This window comes from Gigantopelta aegis, chromosome 6 (assembly GCF_016097555.1).
Source record: "Gigantopelta aegis isolate Gae_Host chromosome 6, Gae_host_genome, whole genome shotgun sequence".
NCBI classification, from domain to species: domain Eukaryota; kingdom Metazoa; phylum Mollusca; class Gastropoda; order Neomphalida; family Peltospiridae; genus Gigantopelta; species Gigantopelta aegis.
The window spans coordinates 51,465,249-51,483,734 of NC_054704.1; the positions used below are offsets into that span (position 1 = coordinate 51,465,249).

The window sequence follows — 18,486 nt, forward strand, 5'->3', positions numbered from 1 at the left end:
CCTTAAGAACTTGCTCTGGGTTGGAGTCAGTATCAGGCTGCGAACCCTGTGCCTACCAGCCTATAGTCCGATGGCTTAACCACTGCACAGGGGCGGGACGTAGCCCAGTGGTAAAGCATTCGCTTGATGCGCGGTCGGTTTGGGATCAATCCCAGTCAGTGGGCCCATTTGGGCTATTTCTCACTCCAGCCAGTGCACCACGACTTGTACATCAAAGGCCGTGGTATGTGCTATCCTGTCTATGGGATGGTGCATATAAAAGATCCCTTGCTGCTAATCGAAAAGAGTAGCCCGTGAAGTGGCAACAGTGGGTTTCCTCTGTCAATATCTGTGTGGTCCTTAACCATATGTCCGATGCCATATAACCGTAAATAAAATGTGTTGAGTGCATCGTTAAATAAAACATTTTCTTCTTCCTAAACCATTATGCCACCAAGGCCAGTGTTATAATCAGTATGATCCTTGTATTGCTAGCTCCACAGCCTCCACAGAAGGTGCACTTCCTCGATCACCAGTCAGTGAACAGTCTCATTCTCGCTTGGACGTGGCCACCGTGTGCCGTGACGTCTTCCGTTTCACACCTCGTCCTCACTTACTGCAAGCTCAGTGATGTCAGCGCTGCTGGGAACTGTTCCCAGCCACCTGTCATGGAAACTGTCCCCAGTGATGTAGACAGCTATCGCATAGACAGTCTTGATGGTGGTGCAGTGTACAGGGTGCACCTGCAGGCCGTCTCACAGAACCGTGTTGGTCCAAGAAGCAACTCGATTATATGTGAAGTCAGACGTGAGTATATATATATATATATATTTACAGTAACATTACAGCTTACAGTCATTCTTTCATTTTGACTTGTTTTAAAATGCTCTAGTGGTGTCATTAAACAAAATAAACTTATGTTCTAGAATGAAAAACTCCAAAACACACCTGCTGATTCCACATAGACTGCTGTTGCCAATTAACAGCATGATTGATGTCTCTTATATGCACTTAATTTTCACAAACAGGTTAGCATGCATATACCATGATCTTTGATATACCAGTCGTGGAGCACTTGTTGGAATGGTGTAAACTAAAATGGGTATGTCCATATGAGGGTTGGCAAGAAGGTGTCAAACATTATTGTGACAGGTAGAGGGAAATCTCAATGAACAAGACAGCATATATCAGTCTTAATATGGCATTTGTTCAAATGAGATGAAGACAGAGATAGAGATATTTTTTAGCTTAAAAATGTCCCGATCACACACTCGGCTACCTGGGCTGTCTTTGCAATAGGTTAATGAACATTTGTTACTGTACTAAGAAAGAAGTTAAGCTGACCTTACACCTTCCCATTACCTACCAGTTTCAGGTCTGTTTGCGTAACCACTAGCACACACCCTGTTCATAGCAGATTTTCTTTTTTTAAATATATGTTCTGGGGGGACAGTTACAACAATCAAGACTCCCTTTGCATCATTTCCTGCACATTTATGTGCCTGCTCAAATAGCATTTAAATGCAGGTTTGTCATGTATACAGACCGGCCTCGGTGGCGTCGTGGTTAGGCCATCGGTCTACAGGCTGGTAGGTACTGGGTTTGGATCCCAGTCGAGGCATGGGATTTTTAATCCAGATACCGGCTCCAAACCCTGAGTGAGTGCTCCGCAAGGCTCAATGGGTAGGTGTAAACCACTTGCACCGACCAGTGATCCATAACTGGTTCAACAAAGGCCATGGTTTGTGCTATCCTGCCTGTGGGAAGCGCAAATAAAAGATCCCTTGCTGCTAATCGGAAAGAGTAGGCCTTGTAGTGGTGACAGCGGGTTTCCTCTCCAAATCTGTGTGGTCCTTAACCATATGTCTGATGCCATATAACCGTAAATAAAATATGTTGAGTGCGTCGTTAAATAAAACATTTCTTTCTTTCTTTCTTTCTTTCTTTCATGTATACAGGTTTGTCTTGATATATACACTTTTGTCTTAATGTATACAGGATTATCTTGATGTATACAGGATTGTCTTGATGTATACCAGTTTGTCTTCATGCATACAGGTTTGTCTTGATGTATACAGGTTTGTCTTGATGTATACATGATTGTTTTGATGTATACAGGTTTGTCTTGATGTATACATGATTGTCTTGATGTATACACATTTGTCTTGATGTATACATGATTGTCTTGATGTATACAGGTTTGTCTTGATGTATACAGGTTTGTCTTGATGTATACAGGTTTGTCTTGGATTGTCTTGCTGTATACAGGATTGTCTTGCTGTATACAAGTTTGTCTTGATGTATACAGGTTTGTCTTGGTGTATACAGGTTTGTCTTGGTGTATACAGGTTTATTTTGATGTATACAGGTTTGTCTTGAGGTATACATGTTTGTCTTGAGGTATAAAGGTTTGTCTTAATGTATACAGGTTTGTCTTTATGTGTACATGTTTGTCTTGATGTATAAAGGTTTGTCTTGATGTATACAGGTTTGTCTTGATGTATACATGTTTGTCTTTATATATACATGATTATTTTTATGTATACAGGTTTGTATTGAGGTATACAGGTTTGTATTGAGGTATACAGGTTTGTCTTTATATATACATGATTATTTTGATGTATTCAGGATTGTCTTGATGTATACAGGTTTGTCTTGATGTATAAAGGTTTGTCTTAATGTATACAGGTTTGTCTTCATGTATACATGATTATCTTGATGTATACAGGTTTGTCTTGATGTATACAGGTTTGTCTTATGTATACAGGTTTGTCTTCATGTGTACAGGTTTGTCTTGATGTATACATGATTGTCTTGATGTATACATGTTTGTCTTGATGTATACAGGTTTGTCTTGATGTATACAAGTTTGTCTTGATGTATACAGGTTTGTCTTGATGTATACAGGTTTGTCTTATGTGTACAAGTTTGTCTTCATGTGTACAGGTTTGTCTTGATGTATACAAGTTTGTCTTGATGTATAGTCCGTTAATGCAACTTGAAATATATTTAGTTAAATAAGTTTATTATATTATTATGTCATTTATGCTGTTTTACAAGTCAGGTTGATCAAAGAGAAGCGCCTTGTCGAAAATTACTGCTTTTGTTTACACTGTACATACAGGAGATGGTCAGGAGCTGACGTCACTTCGCCCCAAGCTATACCACCGGACGTCACAAAAACGAAACAAAATGGCTCTAAAATTATACGTTTTTCATTTGCTAAAGTGTCATTATGTGTTGGTGGTCCGGGTATGCATCTTTCCAACACATAAGGCTCTTGTTTGGGTTGACCCTACCTTTAATGGACAAGACAGCATATATCAGTCTTAATATGGCATTTGTTCAAATGAGAGAGACATACAGACAAAGACAGCGATAGAGATTTTTTTTTGGCTTAGTACACTTCCTGTTCATAGCTGATTTTCTTTTTTAAATATACATTCAGGGGGGACATTTACAACAATCAAGACTCCCTTAAGTTTGCATCATTTCCTGCACATTTATGTACCTGCTTAAATAGCTATTTAAATGCAGGGTTGTCTTGATATAGAGGGTGTATACTACCAAATCAAATCCCATAGACGACAATAGTAACATATGTGGCTAAAACTCCTACCTGCAACGTATCAACCGACATAAACGCCACGGATATAAATACTACCACCCCTTACACTTAAAATGAATCAGAAAAAAATGGGGGTCAAGCTGCTCGTTTCTGAGATAACGGGTAGCGTCTATGACTACCCTAGTTTCGCACAAAATTCGAGTACTTTTTTTTACAGGTACCCCATACATGTTTCAAGCACAAGGCTACTTGACACATTGGTACTAGATGAAATAAAATTGCAATTTTGTTTTACCCAGATGAAACTATTATTTTTTACAACCAACACACTCACATTTATAACCAATCACAAAGACTTGTGGTGTTCAATTCTCTATCAAAAGTTCGGTGCACCTCGCACTTTGACCCAGCCGGAAGTTATTTGGTTTAGTACTACCTATACTGATAACATACATTTTTCAAAAAGTGTCCAGCTATGTGTCTTTATGACAACCAGGATCTGGTGTATTCTGACATAAACTGACAACCTCACTGAAACTGTTGTTTCTACAGTGCAACCTAATATAATGTACACCTCAAAAAGCATATATATTGCATATAGTTTTGTACAAATGCAATATGTCATATTAAACAACAAAATGTTTTAAAATAAAACTCCTGAAGATATTTACTTTCAGTTGGGTGTGTGTACTCAGGTATATATGTAGAGACAACAAAGATAGTCAGAGTACCTCTACCCCTTTAAAGAATTCCATTAAAACACATGCACTTGATTGACCCCTAGATTATGAAGACCTTAACAGGCACATCAAAGAAATATCAGTATTAAAAAAATACACTGTCTGAGGAAGGAAACACAAACATGACTGTACCTGTATGAAGTAATGACTTAATGTCCTGAACATTAGTGTTGGGAGGAAATCCTGTATGCTGGGTGTGGGTGTCTTCAAGTTACCAGGTGTGCGAATTTCAAATCCATCGGCCATGCTGATTTTCATAATGAACCATCAAAACTATTGGCAGCCACCAATATTCCTGACTATATTTTATTTATAGCCTACTGTAGTTGGAGGTTTTAATAGTTGTGATATCTGGAATAATCATGCAGCTTTAACACATTTATTTTTGATTAATTACTGAAAAAAACTATTTTTAAATGACAAAATTATCCGAACATCTATTTTCTTGCATTATTTTCTAATCCGGATGAATACAATATGTACATTAGATGTATTCCTACAATCTGTAATCCAGCATTTTATTTAGCTAGTAACATTAGGTAATACAGCTTTAACAATAAAATAAATTATCAACTTAATCCAAGGCAGATAATCAGATCTGAAAAAATTGGTTGCGAATCTAGTATAAACTCAAAATGCTTTTTATGAGAGCTAACTAAGTGATTATTAAAAAAAAAAAATTATCTGGAGATCTAAGTATATGTTTAACAACCTTATTGTTATGTACAAATAAGAACAGAAGGCACAATAGTGACAACAAATTTAATTATGTTTTTGGTAAAGTTTTTCTTAAAATTTACTTTAAATTTTGCATAAAACTACAAATTTGTCTAAAATATAACTTAGCACCCTATAAATATGTCAAAATGACAATAAAAATCAACTTCTTTACAAATTTGAGTTTTCAGAATTTCATACATAAAAAATTAACAATGTTAATGGAAACTAAAGACATTAACCCACTATTGGGACATGCTATTTTTAATATAAAAATAAATTTCTATTAAAATCTTAGTTCAGGTTGCTTATATATAATACCATATTTAAGAGCAGTTGTATATGGCAAGTCAAATACCATGTAAAAAGAAATTATTGAAATCTTTACAGTATGAATTATAGGCCAAAACCAACTTTTCTTCAGTGCTAACTTTGATTCAAACTCCATTCAGAACCATGTACAGAGATTATTGTCACGGTCAAGGTCATTGCATGATCGATTGATGGCTAATTTATCAACCAGTATAGTTTAATTAAATAAAATGACAAAATCATAATATTTTTTATTATGCACTGAATATGTGCTATAGGGTGTATACTACCAAATCAAATCCCATAGACAACAATAGTAACATATGTGGCTAAAACTCCTACCTGCAACGTATCAACCGACATAAACGCCACGGATATAAATACTACCACCCCTTACACTTAAAATGAATCAGAAAAAAATGGGGGTCAAGCTGCTCGTTTCTGAGATAACGGGTAGCGTCTATGACTACCCTAGTTTCGCACAAAATTCGAGTACTTTTTTTTACAGGTACCCCATACATGTTTCAAGCATAAGGCTACTTGACACATTGGTACTAGATGAAATAAAATTGCACATTTTTTTTTACCCAGATGAAACTATTATTTTTTTACAACCAACACACTCACATTTATAACCAATCACAGGACTTGTGGTGTTCACTTCTCTATCAAAAGTTCGGTGCACCTCGAACTTTGACCCAGCCGGAAGTTATTTGGTTTAGTACTACCTATACTGATAACATACATTTTTCAAAAAGTGTCCAGCTATGTGTCTTTATGACAACCAGGATCTGGTGTATTCTGACATAAACTGACAACCTCACTGAAACTGTTGTTTCTACAGTGCAACCTAATATAATGTACACCTCAAAAAGCATATATATTGCATATAGTTTTGTACAAATGCAATATGTCATATTAAACAACAAAATGTTTTAAAATAAAACTCCTGAAGATATTTACTTTCAGTTGGGTGTGTGTACTCAGGTATATATGTAGAGACAACAAAGATAGTCAGAGTACCTCTACCTAGTACTACCTATACAGGTTTGTCTTGATGTATACAGGTTTGTCTTGATGTATTCAGGTTTGTCTTAATGTATACAGGATTGTGTTGATGTATACAGGTTTGTCTTGATGTATAAGGTTTGTCTTGATGTATACAGGATGTATACAGGATTGTCTTGTTGTATATAGGTTTGTCTTGATGTATACTGGTTTGTCTTGATTTATACAGGATTGTGATGTATACAGGTTTGTCTTGATGTATACAGGTTTGTCTTGATGTATACTGGTTTGTCTTGATTTATACAGGATTGTGATGTATACAGGTTTGTTTTGATGTATACAGGTTTGTCTTGATGTATACAGGTTTGTATTGAGGTATTCAGGTTTGTATTGAGGTATACAGGTTTGTCTTGATGTATAAAGGTTTGTTTTTATGCATACCAGTTTGTCTTGATGTATACACATTTGTCTTGTATACAGGATTGTCTTGATGTATACAAGTGTGTCTTGATGTATACAGGTTTGTCTTGACGTATACAGGATTGTCTTGATTTATACAGGATTGTCTTGATGTATACAGGATTGTCTTGATTTATACAGGATTGTCTTTATGTATACATGATTATCTTGATGTATACAGGATTGTCTTTATATATACAGGTTTGTCTTGATGTATTCAGGATTGTCTTGATGTATACAGGTTTGTCTTGATGTATACAGGTTTGTTTTCATGTGTTCAGGTTTGTCTTGATGTGTACAGGTTTGTCTTCATGTATACAGGATGTATACAGGATTGTCTTGTTGTATACAGGTTTGTCTTGATGTATACTGGTTGTCTTGATTTATACAGGATTGTGATGTATACAGGTTTGTCTTGATGTATACAGGATTGTGATGTATACAGGTTTGTCTTGATGTATACAGGTTTGTCTTGATTTATACAGGATTGTGATGTATACAGGATTGTGATGTATACAGGTTTGTTTTGATGTATACAGGTTTGTCTTGATGTATACAGGTTTCTCTTTATGTATACAGGTTTGTCTTGATGTATACAGGTTTGTATTGAGGTATACAGGTTTGTCTTGATGTATACAGGTTTGTATTGAGGTATACAGGTTTGTCTTCATGTATACAAGTTTGTCTTGATGTCTACAGGTTTGTCTTGATGTATACAGGTTTGTCTTGATGTGTACAGGTTTATCTTCATTTATACAGGTTTGTCTTGATGTATACAGGTTTGTCTTGATGTGTACAGGTTTGTCTTGATGTATACAGGTTTGTATTGATGTATACAGGTTTGTATTGAGGTATACAGGTTTGTCTTCATGTATACAGGTTTGTCTTCATGTGTACAAGTTTGTCTTGATGTCTACAGGTTTGTCTTGATGTATACAGGTTTGTCTTGATGTGTACAGGTTTATCTTCATGTAGGTTTATCTTCATGTATACAGGTTTGTCTTGATGTATACAGGTTTGTCTTGATGTGTACAGGTTTGTCTTTATGTGTACAGGTTTATCTTCATGTGTACAGGTTTATCTTCATGTGTACAGGTTTGTCTTGATGTATACAGGTTTGTCTTGATGTATACAGGTTTGTCTTCATGTGTACAGATTTCTCTTCATGTGTACAGGTTTGTCTTGATGTATACAGGTTTGTCTTGATGTATACAGGTTTATCTTCATGTGTACAGGTTTTTCTTGATGTATACAGGTTTGTCTTTACGTATACATGATTATCTTGATGTATACAGGTTTGTCTTGATATCTACAGGTTTGTCTTGATGTGTACAGGTTTGTCTTGATGTGTACAGATTTGTTTTGATGTATACAGGTTTGTTTTGATGTATACAGGTATTCCTGTTAATAACTGTTTTCAGGTGCAGACATCTCAGGAACACCATACAATATATTTATCATCATCATAGTAGTAGTGAGCATTGCTTGCATTGCTATTGTGGTAATTATTTGGTAAGAACAGAAATTTATCAACATATATCTGCCACCACAGTGGGGTTTTTATTTTGTTTCTCTTAATTTACTTTTAAAATAATGTATTTAAGAGAAAATATCCTAAATGGATTATGTAAAGATTTAACCTATTCAGGTTATAATTTGTGCAAGTTTGTACATATTATTATTTAAAAAATTCCATATACAGGAGGGGAAAAAAATGGAAATGTGAAATATTTTAAGGCAACGTTTATCATTAAGATGAGAAAAGTTTTTAATAACATTTTATAAATAAATAAAATGATAAACCTATTTTTTCATATGTACAATGAAAAATGGCAATGGTTTTGGGACAATAACTAATAAAAAAAAAACCCCAGAAAACCCACCCTACCCCCAAAAATACAAACCTTAAAATCATTTTATCTGGTATATTATACACATGTATTTGTATACACAGTATTTTGTTTTTATCTGGCAATTCAATTTTCTTCTTCTTTTTAAAAATTGTAACTGAGCCCACCATTTTAGTAATGGGTTGGTCAGACAATATTTTATTACATGTATTATTATTCTTGTTTTATTTTTAAATATTAAATATTTTTTAAAAGTTTAGAAGAAAATTTTACTTTAGGAAACATAATTCAGTACTATTTTCATCAGTCCTTACTGTAACCCATGTATTTTCTTTTAGTATTTGATTCACAGCAAGCTCTATTTTAACTTGATGTGTCTGGAATTTTTTAAAACTATTTTATAGATAAGTTGTTAGAAACATAAAAACTAAGATGGTGGCAGATAACTTAGATGTCAGTGTGCCACTAATGATTTCATAATTAATTCTGTATATTCTGATACTAACATACCACATAGTCATTCTAACATAACATGTATTATTACCCATATGGTTAAAAATATCTTGGTGCATATCAAAGTGATATATCCCACACTAGAACGCCAAGTAGGACGTAACACTCAGACGTCACACGATGATGTCATCGATTGGGGCGCACCACAACCTTAACAAAACGAGTAGAGTTATATAAATTATGATCAATTATGGGTTATAAAAAGCTTGTGACAATTGAACATTATTTTATTCGGGACATAAACATGATACGAAATGGAAGCTCATTTAATATCCTATAAATATTATAACTGTGTAATTTGTGGATGTTTTTATATCATAGTTTGGTAGACACAGGCCTTTAGATTACACCAAAGTTAAGGTGATGAATGAGGTGCCCAAACCAAGTTCCGATATGCCCAAAACAAGTTCCGGTATACTCAAAATAAGAAAATGCAACTCAAGTACAAATATGTTGATCTTAACATTTCGCCTCAAAGCCATTGAAATTTTTAGCTTTAAAGGGACATACCCTAGTTTTTAAACACTGAGGTATATTTGTTTACTATTAGAGCTCTTTTTTGATAACTGAAATCATACTCTACTTAGATTTTATGGTTTAGATTATCAATTTCCGTACATTCGAAGTGTCTTTGGTCATCCTGGTGTTTTTAATATCACAAAATGCATTTCTCATATTTTTAAAAACACACATGCGTCTGAGAAGTAACAGTTACGGAGTCAAGTTTTAGTCCGTTTTCAGACGGTATTTCACCATTTGAAAGTCACATTAGTGTTAATTTTCACGGGTTAAACTAGGGTTCCCTTTAACTGAATTCTTGTTTGTGATAACACTCCTTATAAATATGTTTACAAATAAATTATTATTACATCAACTTGAGGGTCACATGATATTTATGGATCAAGCTTGCAAAATATTTTATTCCCTTAGTGAGAGTGACGAGTATAAAACAGTTCCAAAACAAGTTCCTTAAATTTTATTACATGTATACATATATCTGTGAGATTATTTATTATCAACAAACTGTAATTTATAACATATACATGTAGTTAGTATGATTTTAGTATTTCATACTCATTCGAAGTTAAAAACATTGAAGCAGATTAGCTATATACGTATATGCTGAAATATCCTCATAATTTTTTTTTTTTACTTTATAACAATACATGAAGTAAATAGCCTATTATAAGAATGAAACAACATAAATCCAGCTACTATTTATTTATTTATTTATTTATTTATTCATAATTTATGTTTTTAATGTCATTTAATTTTTATCTTCTTTTTATTGAATTAAAGTTGCAATATCAAAGATGCAATTATGTTCATTTCATAAATAAAATAAAGATTTATTCATTTATTTATTTTATATACAATTTAAATTTTATCTTCTTGGTACTGAATTAAAGTTGCAATATCAAAGATGCAACGATGTCCATTTATTAAACTGCAAATATTCTAACTAATGATAATAAAGGTAATATCAAATAATATAATTATGTATTTGTTTATTGTAAACCATGTGTATATATATAGTTATATACCGTACATGTAATAGAGGTACTGTGTGGTGTTTTTTGTATATCATTTCAAAATCACAAATCTAAACTATTTTTTTATTGCCCTTTTGTACTTAACTATACTAATCAGACCATGAGAGTATTGCACTTGCCAGTGCAGGCGTTCCCTCTCTACAACCCTCCCCCAACCCTTTCCTGTCCTGGACAGTGGGAACCGGCCAAGGCCGGTCCCTGTGGCCAGGATAGGCGTGTGCTACAACAGCTTGCTCTGAATGTGCACGTAAATCTCTTTGTCATTGTCACCATGAGAGTAAAAAATATTTTGGTATCCAGTTTAAACTAATACTAGCTTACAACAGCTATCCAACAGAGTCATCTGTCTGTGACTAAATGGTTTTGGTTTGTTTTTATCTATTTACTGGCTTGTGATATGTTTGGTGTGATCTCCAGTGTTGATATTGGGAGTGCATGCATTCAGGTCAGTATTTTTATGATTGAAATGTATTTTCTTGGTGCTTGGGTTGTATTAAACATTCATAGACATAATTGGGCCAAATTTACGAACCTGTTTTTCTTAAATGCAGGTGTTTAGGCCTTGTAATTGCATGTAACCAGGCCTTGTAAATCCAGCCCATTAATTACAGTACTTAATTCGGGTTTATTTTTACTTGCTTGGCACATTCATATTACGTACAGCATTTTCCTACATAAACAGATTTTTATCCAAGTTAACATTTCCAACACTATAGGAAACATAAGGCTTTTTTCAACTTAAACACTAGTTTATCTATACTATCTATATACTGGCTTTTTCTCAGCTTTATGTGTGTGTGTATGCATCCTTGGGTGGGTGTGGGTGTGGGTTTATGTGTGTGTTTGTGTGTTGTGTCCGTGTGTGTGGTGTGTATGTCTGTGTGTGTGTGTGTATGTCTGTGTGTGTGTGTGTGTGTGTGTGTGTGTGTGTGTGTTTCTGTGTCTGTGTGGGTGTATGCTGTTTGTGTGGGTGTATGCGTGTATGTGTGTGTCTGTTTGTTTGTGTATGTTTGTGTATGTATGTACATTTGTTTGTGTATATCTGTGTGTGTGTGTGTGCATGAACACATGTGCCTGTAAGTTGGCATGTGTGTTGTTTTGTGTGTATGACTTGTGTGTGTGTGCCTGTGTGGCAGCAGTGTTTTTTTCTCTCACACTCGACATAATAACCATGTGTCAGTATTAGATTCATGATACCGTATATACATTAATAGGGTTCTGATCATTTCTGAGAAATATTGTTATACAATTTATTTACCGTATACATTTTTTTTTTTCAGCAGGAAAAAGACCAAATGTCCCAAATTTCAACCCACATATCCTAAATCAAAAAAGGTAAATAAATGTTAAAATGTAAAACATCTGCGTGTTTGACATGAAAAACCTAAACTTTGGAACAGTTTGTCAATATTCATTGAATTATTCCACATATAATTGTGTAGCTATACATGTAAATATTCATGATACATGGAAATGTAATGTATAACAGAATGTTATGTTAAATGATGTACAAAAGTAATAAATGTATAATGAAATTTAACAAATGTGTGCAATAATAATTTTTACATGTACTTATTAATAAAAAAAAAGAAAAGAAAAGAAAAAAGTCACACAGAACATTGAAATTTTACACAAAACCAGTTTAGTATGTTGTGGAAGAAGTGTCACTGTGACGCATAGTTTACCTGTATTTATCATATTTTGCAGGACTCAAATTAAAAAACAAAAATCAACAAAAAAAACCTTCAACATGTACGGTTAATGATGATTGATTTGACCCATTATCTTCTACTAGCTCCCACTATAAAATATATTTCTTCAATTTGAGGATGGGCTATTTTCTATGTGTGTGTTTTTTGGAAGTGGTAGGGGCATGGTATTCGGGAAAATGGATGAATTGGAAAATAATTTCTGTAGTTATTAAGAGAAGTGATTTCGTGTGAGGCCGTTTTATATGTCTAATTTTAGCATACTGTGCCCATATCATGTCAAAATGACTCAAAAACCATGAACGTGGAAAACAGCTCTAACACCAATTCAGGCATCTGAAAATTGCAAGAACGATAGTTTTTGTTTGCATGTCACTTGCACAACCTTTTTTTCCATTCACGGATTAAATTTAGGATGTCATTTACATGATCATAACAGGTTATTAAAAACAAAAATTGGGTTACATGAATTTGTTTTTGTGCGTGTGATTTTCCCATTTTCAGATAAGTAAAATTTTTACCCCCCCCCCCCCGCCCGTTTTTTTTTCCAAACAAATGTCTATTTTTCAGTAGTTAATTCTACCATGTAGATGCATACAGGACCATCAAACCTTGCATGACAGAACAACTTGGGATGGCAGTGTGTCGCATACTATTACTAGGTCACTGTGACCTTCTTTTCGCGGTCTACTGCACATAACAGTAAATCCTTGTCTGGATCATATCTTGCATACAGATGCATACAATGAATTTCCATCAAAGTCCTGATGGGTATATCATGTACCTCACCGGTACTCTTGTTAGTGTATACTTTACTGTAGTTAAATATAGTACATATTTAACTAATTAACTACATATTTACCTACATCCTTAACTTAACTTACTATATACTTAAGCATGGTACATTTTCACCTTTTTTAATATTACATAATATACTTTTTTCTTTCTTCAGGAATTTGATCTGTACAATCAGAGAATCAATCAAAGACAAATACTGCAGAGACCTGAATCGATTCTGGTAAACAACATTTCTGAGCACTACGATCCGACAGTACCACGGAGGGCACGAGCTTTCTGAAAGAGCATTTGGCCTAGACAAAGATATCCCGACAGTACCACGGAGGGCACGAGCTTCACAAAATGCAGAAGAAAGAGTTCTGACATTTGGCCATAGAAACAAAGATATCCACAACACTAATAGAGGAGGACATGGTCACATGACACAAGACATTTCCTCAAGTACTGAGTTTGAAACTTTGATTCCAACTTCAGACTCATCTCACACCACACATCCAGAGGTCCATGTCACCAATAGAAAACATGGTCACACGACACAAGACATTTCCTCAAGTACTGAGGTACAAGCTTTGACTCCAGTATCTGACTCTTCTCAAACTACACATCCAGAGGTCCATGACTACACATCACATGACACGAGTCCATGACAAAACAAGCACTCCAGTAACTTCTCAAACTACACATCTAAAGGTCCATGACATACAGAAAACATGGTTACACGACACAAGACATTTCCTCAAATACTGAGGTACAAGCTTTGATTGCAACAGCAGATTCGTCTCAAAACACAGATGCTGATTCTTGCATTTCAGTCAACACTTTCAAATATGTGGACCAGTTTCGACCAGACAACTTCAGCCAAACTAATAATATAGTCATGGAACATACAGGCAAAAAAAGGGTGAATGGTCACAATAACACTGGTGTAACTTCTGCATATAGCCGTTCTCAACTACCCAGTGATAAAACTGTTTTGTTCAGTGTACCAGAGGGCTGCCAGTTTGAAATGACTGCATTGTGCAATGGTAATGTCGCACCTAGTCCTCGGTTTAAGGTGCCTAAAACTGAAAGCCCGGATGTTTCAATGCATGGTTACTCTCGGTTTGGTGTAGTCTCAGCAGACTATATTTCACCGGAAGAACTTTGAATATTTCAGCAGGTTAATTGGACGTTATTATGACATGCATTCTTAGAGAGTCAATAAATATTGAAAAAAAGAAGTTTCGTTTTGTTTAACGACACCACTAGAGCACATTGATATATTAATCGGCTATTGGATGTAAAACATTCGGTAATTTTGACATATAGTCTTAGAGAAGAAACCCGCTACAGTTTTCCATTAGTAGCAAGGGATCTTTTATATGCACCATCCCACAGACAGGATAGCACATACCATTACCGTTGATATACCAGTCATGGTGTACTGGCTGGAACGTGAAATAGCCCAGTGGGCCCACTGATGGGGATCGATCCCGTACTGACCACTCATCAGGCAAGCACTTTACCACTGGGCTACGTCCTGCCCCTTGGTAACTCATGTAACAGAATAGAATACATGTAGACGTTTAACGACACCCCAGCATGAAAAATACATCAGCTATTGGGTGTCTAACTATGATAATGGTAACTCATGGATGCAAAACCCATGGTTTTCGTAACACATCTATAACCCAAGCATGTGAAAATCCGCCAAAGCATGTGGAGGTGGAGGTTTTTGGCGTGTTGTTTGTCCAGGGGTAACTTTGAGTTATATGATAACCAAGTTGTACCCAACCCAGGTACGAAAAAAATCAGCCCTTATACAATGTAGTTTGTTTTGTTTAACACCACCACTATAGTCCGTTTGCAATCTAATTAAAATTAGCTCCACTATTACATGTGGATCTAACACCAGCCAGTTGGAGCTCATGTCCACCAATTTTAATTAGATTGGTCCGTTTGCATCAAAAGAGAACCAATGAATTGGCAACAGCCAATGATTAATTAATCAATGTGTTCTAGTGATGTCGTTCAACAAAACTTTTATTTTTGTTACCCCAAAAATTAAAACAAGGTTAATATTTTAATACCTTTATTTGAAATAACTGATTGCACATTATCCACACAAAAAAACAAAGAGAACAGAAAAACTAAATACTTAAAAATAAAGTATATGAAATACATACAATGTATACACACGTGTATAATAATGAAAAATAAAATAAGTAAGATCTATGATGTCATGTTCCAATAGGATTGTTCATTAAATATCTGTCATCTCCTAATAAACCAAATTGCTGGTTAATTTGTATCTAGCAAACAAATGCAATGTCGTAATTTTCTTACAACCATTATAATATGTATTTGTAAATAAAGACCTCAGTATGCAAAAACATTGAGTGGAGTGATGAATTGCTTCTGAAACTTTTATTGTAGGGAGTCATTTAGCATGTTACAATACTGATAGGTATAAATTCACATGCTTAGGGGAGCTAAAAATTACTCTTCTTGAAATTGTCTCAGAGGAGCGATGGGAAGTGAGAGTGATGGCTCCCCTTAAAGGGACACACTCTAGTTTTTAAACACTAAGGCATATTTTTCACTATTATAGCCATTTCTGATCACTGAAATCAAACACTTATATTTTATTGTTTAGATTATCCATTTCCATACAACCGAAGTGTTTCTGGTCATCCTGGTGTTTCTAATACCTCAAAGTGCATTTTTCTTATTTTTAAAAATACATGTGCCTCCGAGAAGTATAATGATTATGGAGTCGCATTTTAGTCTATTTTTAAGGGTACTTCAGTGTCACAAACCCTCGTTTCACTCTGCTGGATCCAAATTTGTTACAGGTTTGTAAATTAACCGAACTTAGTGTCCATTTTTACGGGTTGAAACTAGGGTCTAGGTGAAAAATATACCTTAGTGTTTTAAAAAAAAACTAGGGTCTGTCAATTTAAATGGTGAGATCTGTAATGATACAATTATCTCTTTCTAAAGCCCATTTATATAACTAGTCTGATCAGAACTTGATTAATTAGATAAGAGATTTCTTAATATCATATCCCAGTATTGGTCTATCAAATCAATCAAGATTAGATGAGTTTTGTCCAACTACTTTGAATGTAAATTATACACAGCACCTTATAATTCACAGAAAAAAAAAGTAGTGGCTTATAGGCTAAAAAATACGGTAATACTACTAGTAGTTAGATTTTTTTGATTTTTTAAAAAGTTTAATACATGTATCTATTAATTTGAATTCCTTTAATCCAGAGACCTGCTCAAGAAATAAAACAAAAGCCTTTTAGATATTTAGGTATTTTTTTCAGTTTGCCAGAATATTACATTGTACATAAATTTGTGTAAATCTGTATTCTACATAAACAATCTATAAGGGACTGAAATATCTGCTGCTGTAAGTAAGAGTTAATACTGTAAAGCAACTCTGGAACTTGATCTGGAGTGTTTTCTGGATTATCTAAGAGTCCAACATGATGTAATATACTACAGCATTTAATACATAGAGATTATTATCTGAGTTTATGTGTTGTACTCATTTTACGAAACAAGTTGCAGGATTCATGTATTGCCCGAGCAAAAGCAAGGATAATACATAAATCCTGACAGGAGTTGCGTAAAATCAGTATGACACACACACGAGTGTAATAATTTGTTTATTATCCATATTATTATTATTATTTTTCTTTTATGAATGACAAGGGCCGTCTCAAAATGTTTCAATTACACTTACAAGACGACGGTGTCATATTTCACATGCACAGTCTGAGCTACGACATGGGAAGCAACAATATCATATGATGTTGTTTTCCAAAATTACATCGTTACACTTGTTATTACACGAGTGCTTCGTATGATTTTTATTAACTCGGTTATGTTGAACCATGAGGATAACAAACTTAGTTATCATATGATCACTGTATAATATGAGTTATACAGTTTATTCATGTGTCTCACATTCTACCAGTTTGATGAATATAATTGTACCAAACCATATTCATATTTCAGCACTAAAACAATTCCCAATTCAAACCATATTGTAGACACTGTACTACTGTGAATAACAAAATGCATGTGCACATATATATATAATCAAACACATTCACACACAGCTGCATGTGTGCATGCATGCACACACATACATACATGTATGCACACACACTGTATGCATGCACATACACAAATATAACAAAAACATGTCTAAAACATATAATTACTATATTTAAAAAAAATTGCCATGAACTTGGTTCCATTAAAAAGAATTTTATAAATCTGCATAACAATGGGGTGGAATGTTCTTTTGTTTAATCACATTTTAGTAAAATATGCATATATAACAGAATTAACTCCTCATAACACAGATCGTCAAATTGTAAATTATTTTCAAATACTTAATACAGAAATATTTGTTAAGAATTTTATGGACGTCTGATTTTTAAAAACCAAAGTTAGAAGTGATTTTCAATGAAAAGGGAGAAAACAAAAATCCAATAAGCTCATCTAATCAATGGCATCTTTAGACTGTGGTCCGACACCCCACAACATGACTCATTATTTAGTTATTAATAAAACACATCTACAGCAATAGTAACACACATCTACAGTAATAGAAATAAGCATTTTCACTAGTCCACCGTACAAGTACATCTAGAAATCTACTTGTCTGCCAATATTTTCACTTGTGCAAATAAATGGTTTCTTTCATTCAAGTGCAAAGACAATGTTTTTTATTGCTAAAAATGAAACTGCAATGAATTGTTTTTTACTTGTCCATAGGACAACCATTGTTTGTTCAAGCACATTTTCACTTGTCAGGAGAAACGGACAAGTTCTTATTTCGAACACTGATCTACACATTTATTATTACTTTCCATATAATTAAAATAGAAAGTACTCCCAAAACACACCAGAAGTGATGATCAATAGGCTTCCTTCCGTTTTTTTGACATCTCATGTATTCACTAAATCTAGTAATAAAATAAATTTGATGTTCAGAAGTTAAAAAGGTTAAATATTTTAACACCAATTTAAGTCCTGTAAATTATTCAATTGTGTATCTACAAGTTATAATCTACACATGTATTTGGTAAAAACACCCTCCAATGAGAAGGTCACTTACGTTTGGTATATATACCCAACCTTTATATTCAGTCAGATTAAGCCACTTAAAATAGACAGATGGTTAAATAAAGGCACTTCTAAAATGATTATAATTATTTTGGTTGAAACACAACATTGTGAATGTATTTAATAATGGGATTAATTCATGATTATTGT

General features: G+C 34.1%; 1 protein-coding gene across 2 annotated transcripts in view; it reads left to right on the forward strand.

Moving 5' to 3' along the window:
• The window catches only part of LOC121375475, a 46,492-nt gene extending 31,969 nt beyond the window's left edge, over positions 1–14,523 (forward strand). Inside the window, exons 12-17 of one of the 2 annotated variants that reach the window (XM_041502945.1) lie at positions 475–786; positions 8,205–8,295; positions 11,980–12,034; positions 13,361–13,470; positions 13,532–13,830; positions 13,908–14,523. In XM_041502945.1, coding sequence (XP_041358879.1) covers positions 475–786; positions 8,205–8,295; positions 11,980–12,034; positions 13,361–13,470; positions 13,532–13,830; positions 13,908–14,353 — 1,313 coding nt within the window. In that variant the 3' untranslated portion in view covers positions 14,354–14,523. Of the gene's footprint in view, positions 1–474; positions 787–8,204; positions 8,296–11,979; positions 12,035–13,360; positions 13,471–13,524; positions 13,831–13,907 lie in introns of both variants that reach the window. The other variant, XM_041502946.1, reaches the window with a different exon arrangement.
• The last annotated feature ends 3,963 nt before the right edge of the window (positions 14,524–18,486 follow it).